Below are 9683 nucleotides of genomic sequence, written 5' to 3' on the forward strand. Positions count from 1 at the left end.
GAGCATAGACATAAAGATCACTGGGGGCACTGCTAAAAATAAGGCAGTGCTCTGTCTTGACAGCCACAGGTGTCTGAAAGCAGTAACCAGGGAGCATGTTTTCCCTCTTGCTGGGCCAGGAATGGTAGATACAGGCTGTTAGACCCATGTGTCCTGTAAAAGGTCAACATCAACATCTCCCCTTCAGCCAGAAGAAGCAACTATACCCCACCCCAAACACCACCAGAGGCTACAAGCCCCTACAGAGCCTCCTGGCTGACCCAGGACCAAAAGCAAACAAGCAAATGCCATGCACATCGGCAGAGTGAGGAGTACCACAATCCTAGTTGCCTGCAGGAACCAGTTAGGAGTAAAACCATTTCTCTCTCAGACAATATAGGTAGCTGATGTTATTTCTGTATATTTATACACTTCAGTGAATTAGAGTATTAGTATATTTAAACATCTTCTGCAGTTTTCTGATATTTGAGATCTGATATGTATAGACACACAGACAGACAGAAGCACTTCTACCTGCTCCCTATCAATGACAGCATTTACGGTACATCACAAGAATGTATCCCGGTGGCCATCTGCTTCTCCTGTCCATCCATATTTCACCCTGCAGATGCACCTGAGGTCTGCCAGTGTCTTCGCTCTGCATTGCAAGCTCTCAGTGGGCACACTACTGCTTCCCCCTTTTTTTTTCGATTTTTCTTTTGAGCAGAGGGTGTGTAGCGTTCCCAAGAACATGGTGGGTTTCTCAGAAGCTCGTCTTTCTTGAGTTCCCAGTCTTCATCTCTCTGGTCTAAGGAGATGCCTTTCATCGCAGCTGTCCTGCGATAGTTTCTGCTCTCCTCCTCTGCTCTGGGGAAGAAAGCAAGAGTGCATCTTCAGATACTGAGCACAGACAGCACAGCCCCTCCACCATCCACGAGCAGCCCACCTACAGTGTCAGGGGATCCTGTATTGGTATGGTCAAAACACTGTTGCCAGCAATAAATACATGAGAAAACACTGAGGTCCATCCCAAACCGAACAGCATTCATCACCCCAAGCGACCAGGTACTCACTGAGAGCTGGGCTGAAGTGGGAAACCTCTGGTAAAGATCTATGGTGAGATCAGACTTTTACCGTTGGAATCATAATTTTAACTGTGCAAAGCTCTCAAAAGATGGATCTTATGAATTAGTGTGCTTTTAAATAGACTTGAGCACATTTAATGCAACCGTACATAATATAGTAACTCGCTGCAACTGCAACATTTCCATTTTCTTTTATTTTCTATACTGCTCATTCATAAGTATTAGAAATCCTTAATGCCAAAACATCAGATCTGAAGACAATGGGAATTTGGGAGGATTTGTAGATAGTTATTCTTTACAGACAAACTTTTAACCTCATGAATTGTCTAATCCAAATCCAATTCAACCCTGAAATTCTGGTAAAGTTTGCATTCAAATCCAGAAATAAACTGGACAATACACCCCCATTTCTTCTTTTAAAATAATAACTCTAACTATGCAATACCATAGAAATACAGCTGTGCTTCAGAGGTTCAAATTTTGCATGGTAAAACTTTTTGTAGAAGACACCATTTTTCCCAGCCTAGTATCTCCATATACAAATCATTGACAACTCTCCTCTGGTTCTGGGGATTTTAGCTGTGCTTTTCAAGCTGTCTCTATGATTTCAAGCATGTGAAACCTGTTGGCTGTCAGACATTGAACCATCATCCACCCAGACCCTGGGATTTCCGAGTCAGCATGGAGTTTGCTTTTGGCATCTGTGATTTACCCAAGTTTTCTTTTTTTTTTGGTTTTGGTGGGGTTTTGGGTTTTTTTTTGGTTTTTGGGGGTTTTTTTTTTTGTGATATTCACATCTTTTTTCTGTTAAACACACACAGACCCAGATCTTCATTGAAGGACACTGCACAAGCTTGTAACCTGAAAATAAACATAACTCACTGCAATGTTCCTTATAGCCTTGAAATATCAATGGTTTTCATTACATTTCCCATTGCAAACAACCAAAGCAAATTAAAAACCACTTTCATCAAGACCAAAATGAATATGCTCATTTGAGCAGTGGAATTTTTATTTCTTTTTATCATTTCAGTGATGGTTTTGTCAATCACAGCTCTTAAATATTTTTCCTATGAAGTGTTGTTAATTTTGTCTTTACAGTCCTTACATGTGCCTGGCACAGACATAGTCTTTTGGAAAAAAATAACCTCAAACTAAAAAATAGATAGCTACTTTCTGCATTTTGTAGCTATTCGAGGAATTTTTAAAGGGAATTTTAAAGAATTTTAAAAGACCAGTATATCTATCTTTCACTTCCAAGTCATACAACCTAGAATCATGGAATAGTTTGGCTTGGAAGGGACCTTTAAAGATCATCTAGTCCAACCACCAATTTTCAAGTCATTGAAGGACCAGTTCCCTTTCAAAAAAACAGCAATATCCAAAGAAAAGGACCTTCTTTTCTTTCTCACACCAGTAGTAAGCAGCAGAAAGCACTGAAAAAATAGGAGCCACTGTAGTGAGTGAACCTTGGCCAGCTGCCAGGCGCCCACTCAGCCGCTCTCTCAATCCCTGTCCTCAACAAGATGAGGGGAGAAAGACTGCAGAGCTCATGGGTTGAGATAAAGGCAGGGAGATCACTCACCAAGGACCACCACAGGCAAAACAGACTTGACTTGGGGAAAATCAATTTCATTTATTGCCTATTGAAAATAGAGTAGGATGACGAGGAACAAAGACAAAACTAAAGCACCATACCTCCACCCCCACTTTTCCCCAGGCTCAGCTTCACTTGTTCATTCCCAACTCCTCTCCCCGCTCTCCCCAAGCAGCGCAGGGGGATGGGCAATGGGGGTTGCAGCCAGTCCATAACACTTTGTCTCTGCGGCTCCTTCCTGCTCACGCTCTTCCCCTGCTGCAGCGTGGGTCCTTCCCATGGGCTGCCGTCCTTCGGGATACGCCTGCTCCAGTGTGTGCTGTCCATGGGCCTCAGTCCTTCAGGGCACACGCACCTACTCTGGCATGGGGTCCTCCACAGGCTGCAGGGTGGGTACCAGCTCCACTGTGGACCTCCGTGGGCTGTGGGGGGACAACCTGCATCACCATGGTATTCTCCATGGGCTGTGGGGGGGAATCTTCACTTACCCTGGAGCTGCAGGGCTGTTCCTCACTTTTTTCCTTCACTCCTCCCTGCTGGGCAGTACTTCTTCCCTTTCTTACACATGTTTCCAGAGGCACCCCCAGTGCCACTGATGGGCTGGGCTGTGTCCTGCGGTGTATCTGGCACAGTGTAGCCCCAACCTCTCCTCACAGAGACCCCGCTGGACAGCACCATTGCCAGGATCCAGACATAGACTCTCCCAAGTGTAAATCTTGTCCAAGAGAAGACAAACCCTTTCCTCCTACTGCAGAGATCTGATTCGGTAGGTACTGAGTATTTGTGGCGCTCTGTCAAAGATAGCACCAAATATCAGGAAAAATCCTTTTTTCTCTAATACAGCAGCTTCATCACATCACTGCAATGCTGTCCCAGCTGAGAGCTTGGGCAGCATGGAGCAAAGCCAGTGGTTTCACACAGATGTGCTGCATAGCATGGGTTTACTACAGAGATACATATATATATATAATTGTAGATATATACATGCAGAGACAGACAGATATACATACACCTACACAAACATATCATTGAGACAGGTGGTCAATGCCCCATGTCTGCTAGTGTTTAAAAGACATTTAGAAAATGCCTTCAATAACATGCTTTAATTTTTGGTCTGCCCTGAATTGGTCAGGCAGTTGGACTAGATGATCATTGCAGGTCCCTTCCAACTGAACTAATCTATTCTATTCTATTAAGTATCTGCTACCAAAGGCAAGAAACCTCTTTCTGTACAATTTTATACATGTATATATATATATACACACATACACATACATATATATAAGCCCTGGGCTTAGATAGCAGGAGCCTTTGGTGCAGTTTCAGCCCTTGGCACTCTGCAGAGATGCTGGTGGCAGGCAGGGGCCGTGGGTCTCTGTGCCTGCTTGGCACCATCCTTGGCAGCTCTCACAGTGCCCAGGGTAAAGCCCTTCTCATGCATAACAAATCTGATGCAAATGATGTGTTTGTTATTCAGAAGCAGCTGTGTTTTGAAGGCTGTTCCCTATCCTTTGCATGTCCATGCAAACTTCGGTGAGTGGTGAGAGGAAGGATTTGGATGCTCATAGCCCTTTTTAGATATGCATGTCAGCCCTGCATTTGGCACAGCCCCTCAGGCTGTTATTTTAAAAATTGCCTTTTCTCTCTTTCTGCATGACAGGCAAATACCCAAAACTGATGGTGATGATCTGTAACAGAATATCCCTCATATTTACATACCGATACCACAGACACCGTGAGTGACGGGCAGACCTGCACAGCATTAATGTGCAAATGCACACTTCATTTTGTCTGCAGCACACATGGGTACTGCCCAGCTCCCGTTGGAACCATGGAGCCCTGCCTGACCATGGACATCACCTCTGGGACCTTCTGCACACCTGAAGGAGCAGAAGGTAATCGCGATTATACTAGAAATGCCAGTAATTCCTCCTAGCTGACTCCAAGTTTACTGACATGAGGAGGTGAAACTGTTGCATGAGGTAAAGGTGTCCACTGTGGTTGTAAATATAGTGGTTGGGCTTAAAGAAAGGGTTCCTGAGCCCTGGTGATAAACTCCTGGCTGCCACAGGCTGTGTTATGGCTGTGAGGTGATCATACAGGCTTCGTGTGTCTTGTAATATGTCCCAGGCATGAGCATTCAGAGCATCTTCCCAGTTATTAAGTTGTCCTGGCAATGCTCCTAACTGAGTCATGAAGCCACGGGGTGAGTCAGGCCAGCACGTGGCTCTGAAAGACAAGTTTTCCACCTTAAATTAGTCATTCACCTCAGAAAACCCCCCATCAGCTACATGAGCCGCCCTAGGCTGTTGCCGAGGTGGTTCAGACCAGGATGTCAATCATCCTGTCAGTCATCCTCCCAGCTGCTTCCACCAACACAGGCGCCTCTGCCCGCCACAGGCATCGCCCGTTGGCACCATCCGGGCTATTGCCCCACTCTCGCTGCACCTCAGTGCCATGGCTCTGGTGCACAGCCAAGTGCATGGCAAATGCTACAGACCTGGCAGGGCTTAATGGTGAGAGTAGGGCAAAAGTGACAGCACTGACTAGGTCAGCAACTGCTATAAATGATTAATCAAGGGGAACAAGCCTGCAGGACTTTCACCCTCTAGGGCAGACAATATTTACCTGTTCTGACACAACCTCAGCAAGCCAAGCACTGAGAACAGTATAAAGAGAACCTCTCCCCTGGAAGAAAGTGCCCCATTCTCCAAGAGCTGGCAAACCCGAGCTTATCCCAGCCAGGGTCTAGGTCGTAAAAAAATATATATAGATTACTAAAGCTTAGGTATCAACTGTTGGTTGTTTGAATTTCTTTAAACTGAAGCTCTAAGAGTAATAAGAGGTGATTCTTCTGTGTGGAAGGAAGGTGGTGAATAGTGAGGGTCTCTACAGCGAGGCTTTAGCTGTGAGGTGTCTGGACACTGGGTGGGCAGGTGAAATGCAAAGGTCCCAGCAGCCTCCACAACAGCCAGAGCTTAGAAACAGGGACCTGTGGCTGTCCTAGAAAGCTTTTCGGGCTCTATACAGGGGGATTTTGTACAGTTTGTCTGTCTCTTCCTACGGAAGGACACTGATGCTCTGTCAAGACAAAAAGTGGGCACAGAGCGTTTCAGCAGGAACCAGCAAGCTGTAGAAGTACAGTGAAAGGACAGCAGTACCTACAGAAAGGTTTACATGGATTAATGAAAGGTGGCATTTGGTAGGCACTGGCTACCTCAGATATTTGCACAGTCACCATGAAATTGTTTTTGAACACCATGAAAATGATTTTGAAATTGGCAGCTCTTGTGCCAAACTGGCAAGCTGGAGATTTTGAGTTGGATACACATCTACAAAAAAAAGCCATGGTTTATATGGTGCCAAAGCAGTCTTGAGAATGTGGCAGTGGTAAAAAAGATGCTAGTTAAGAACTATGGTGGGACTGTAAATTCACAGAAAAACCAAGGAGAGGAAAAGCCTTTGGGTGCTCTCAGCATCTCTGCATCTGGCGTGTGCCAGTTTCACAAGCAGCATTATTTAAATGCCAGGGCACGTGTGGGAGTATGATTTGCAGTGAACAAGCTGGTTAACCTCTGCTGGTCTGTACCACTGCTCTAGAGAGATGTAGGTATGGAACACAGCTCAGAGCTCTGGAGGACAGCATCCTGATCCAGGGAAACAGCTTTGCAAGGATGAAACCACCTGTGAGCCAAATCAGTGGCTGAAAAACAGGGATGGTAACTGGGAACCCTTTAAAAGCATATTGGCCATTGCATATGGTGCCACAGTGATAACTGTAAACAGTTAAAACAACAAGGAGTCTTCCAAAATTTGGAAGTAATTAATATGTGGCCATCCTCTGAACAGATCAGATTTTCAATAATTACGTAAAAAAAAAAGGATGGCTCTGTTCTTCACTACAGGAAAAGCCAAGCTATATACATACACCAACACCAACTGCTAAAGGGATGTTCTTAAATAATTCAACCTGTGTATTCAGCATTCACCAGTCTAAGGGTTTAATACTTCTTAGTTCTTGCTTTCATTTCCATTGCTTAATAATCACTCTGCAATATCTTTATAAAAACAATGATGTCATGAAGTGATAAAGATTTTGAAAACACACCAAGGCAAACCACAGAAGGTAGTGGAATAAATTAACATCTTCCCAATGGCGTTCCCACAACAAAGACCCGTATTTTCTTACCTGCTACTCATGCTTGATGGCTTTAATAAGCTTTAGGTGGAAAGATAAGTAATATGCTCATATTCGTTTTGGTCCTCTATATAGCAGTCAATTTAGTTTTCATTGCTGGAGCCCTGCCAGCTGCCACAGTGGGACTGGCCATCACTACTCACTTTTCCAAGAACCTGGAGCAGTCTTGGTGACCGTAGATTTCTGCAAGCCGTTTGGGAGTGTCACCGAAGAAGTCAGCTGCATCCATGGCAGCATGCAGGGAATGAAGGGTGCGAAGCACTCCCAGTCTCCCCGACTCGGCAGCAAAGTGAGCCGGTGTCCAGCCCACGTCACTCCGCAGGCAATGCCGGGCACCGTGATTCACGAGGAGCTTGACCAGCTCCGATTGCCCTTGGGCAGAAAAACAGGGAGAGAAGACACACCTGCATTAGACCATACCTTCAGGATGCAGAAGATAGTCACATACAGTTGATCATAATTCTCTCAGGCATGTAACAATGGATTTTACCCACGACCTGGCCATTTGATTTATCAAATAAATGATACTCATTAGAAAATGGTTTTTTTTTAAAAAAACCCAAACATTAGAAATTTTTTTTCCCAAACTAGACTGCTTCCAGAAGCATTTTACAACAAAAACAACAAAAAGGCAAAAAGCCTTGTACGAATTTCTGAACAGCACAACTCAGTTAGTCATTGACCAACTGGCTATTGACTATTTCATTGGTTTATTTTGGTTTTTAGTTCGATGCAAAATAAAATCTAAACATTAAAAAACTGGAAAACCTGTGAACAGCTTTACTAAAACACAGATCTGCTTGACCGGAGATAGAGAAATCACTTGTTTTCATTCACCTTCATATTTTTCTAACTTGTGGAATTGCTTAAAGAAGCCAAAAAAAAAAAAAAAAAAAAAAAGGCTTTCTACCCTACTTCACACTGCCTTGACTGAGCCAGATCGTTCCCAGTGCCACCCAGGCCACGCCAGTCTCTCATCATTATTTTCTCAGATAGCTCAGTTCCCTTTGCTGATGCTCAAATGAGTAATAATCCATCCCAGCAAAAGTAAAAACTGGTGTCAAGTGTAAACCAGCAAATCACACACCTGATTTCTGAGCAAAGGCAAATGCCATGATGTGAAATCCCATTTTATGCTGTGCGCAATTATACATTATATATTGTTGCCTTCAACTCTTTTTGGGGCTGCAAAAGGATTTTTGGCTTTCACTGACACTTCTGATGGTGAAGGAACAAACAGGAGCTGCAAAAAACCTCTGGTCCTGTGTTGTTCATTCGACCAGGTGGGATAAAGGGAGGGCAAAGTAAAACACACTGTAATTGTTTTGTTCTTTTGGGCTTGGTAAATACTTGGTATAAATACAGCGTGCTTGGCTTTCTTGCTCATTTGTGCAGGTGTAGATAAGAAGTAACTCCTCTGTACTGTATGAAGTCACCTCTTAGAAAAGTAATGTGGGGAACAAGGAGACGTGCTGTATGGACATATGTAAACTGTAAGTTTTCACATAACAGGAAAAAAAGCCAAAAAATCACTTTGATGGCAACCCCATAAATTACTTTGGCAGCAGAGCTCCCATTTAAATTGCTATTTTTCTCTTTTTGGCTCGTTAAGGACAAAATGAACAGACAGAAGCTGCGACTATCACCAGCACTGATTGCCGTCACAGCAAGATGTAATTACGCTCAGCATCACCCGTTACGCCGCCGGTTCGCAGAGGTAACAGAGCAGGGGTACCCTTACCTCTGGCAGCAGCCCAGTGCAGCGGGGTCCTGTCGTGCCAGTCAGCATCCTTGTGATTTGGATCGCAGCGCCCTGTCCTCAAAATCTCATCCACCAGGTCGTAGTCCCCCAAAGCCACAGCTTCGTGGAGCTCTGTCATGCTGCACACTTCGGAGAGGTGCCTGGTAAAAGAGCGGTGGTCATTTGGCGGGTGTTCACTGATGCATCAGCTCCTCTCAAGCACAATGTTAACAGATCAAGGAGCACCTGGATTAAAAATGAGACACACACTATGAGAAATCAGAATTTATCCAAAAATAAGGAAAAAGGAATGAGAGGGGGAGAAAATATTTTTCATTTATCTTCAAACCAGTGATCACGGACTGATGGTGGTATTTGGTTCGCAGTCATGGAAATCTGGAGCAAAGTGCAGCCCTTATATAAAGGACTCGGAGACAAAAGCACACTGCATTTCTCAAGGATGTTGCTAACAAACAGCCAGCTCAGGCCAAACATTTGCCACGGGTCTGTTGGTACTCGCTATGGAAACTGGCTCCTCCCTTGCCAATGCTGCAGATCCATTATCGGTAGCATATTACTGCAATGAAAGAAATGCCCGTGCATGCATCTTCTGATGGGTTTTGGTGCAAATAATCAAGCTATGACATGCTGCTTAAAAATCTTGTCTCTTTAGCCGTGCTTTGCACTTTCCAGTCCAATACAACAGACCCTCATCAAGAAACACAAGCAGATCTTCTGGCCCTGCAAGGCTGTGGATTTCAGTGATTATACCTGTGCTAGGGGGTATTTCCTGGCTGCTTTGCTGGCAGGGAACTTAAGCAGCTTGCAAGGATCGCTACGCTACCCCATCATCCTGAGGATGGAAACACTGCAATATTTTCTCCAGTCTGGCCAGATCAATGGGGAGAAAACTTTTGTATTCCCATATTGAAGCTAGTCTTGATCTAATTAGTCCAGTTCCCCTCATAAGCGAGAAAAGTTTCACGATTTGCTCCAACTTTTGCATTACATTTAATTCATGGAGTAATTTTCACAGACTGAAAAGAGTCTGATTGCCATGTTCAGCATGCTGGAAAGGATCAA

General features: G+C 44.4%; 1 protein-coding gene across 1 annotated transcript; it reads right to left on the reverse strand.

Annotated features, from left to right (window-relative positions):
• Window positions 1–454: 454 nt before the first annotated feature.
• LOC121090277 (ankyrin repeat domain-containing protein 66-like) lies at window positions 455–8751 on the reverse strand. The gene is made up of 3 exons (XM_040598643.1): window positions 8601–8751; window positions 7003–7231; window positions 455–846 (listed from the first exon to the last, which is right to left on the reverse strand). The coding sequence occupies exons 1-3, from the start codon at window positions 8737–8739 to the stop codon at window positions 597–599; spliced, it is 618 nt and encodes a 205-aa protein (XP_040454577.1). The 5' UTR covers window positions 8740–8751; the 3' UTR covers window positions 455–596.
• Window positions 8752–9683: the final 932 nt, after the last annotated feature.

This window comes from Falco naumanni, chromosome 6, assembly GCF_017639655.2.
Source record: "Falco naumanni isolate bFalNau1 chromosome 6, bFalNau1.pat, whole genome shotgun sequence".
Classification (NCBI taxonomy): domain Eukaryota; kingdom Metazoa; phylum Chordata; class Aves; order Falconiformes; family Falconidae; genus Falco; species Falco naumanni.

Bases quoted from the DNA above. Each gene is read 5' to 3' on its own strand.
- LOC121090277 (XM_040598643.1), bottom strand. From the start codon at position 8,739: ATGACAGAGCTCCACGAAGCTGTGGCTTTGGGGGACTACGACCTGGTG. The intron at 7,232-8,600 runs GTAAGGGTACCC...TTTCTGCCCAAG, and splicing joins GCACTGGGCTGCTGCCAGAG to GGCAATCGGAGCTGGTCAAG. The intron at 847-7,002 runs GTGAGTAGTGAT...TTTCTTCCCCAG, and splicing joins TGCTCCAGGTTCTTGGAAAA to AGCAGAGGAGGAGAGCAGAA.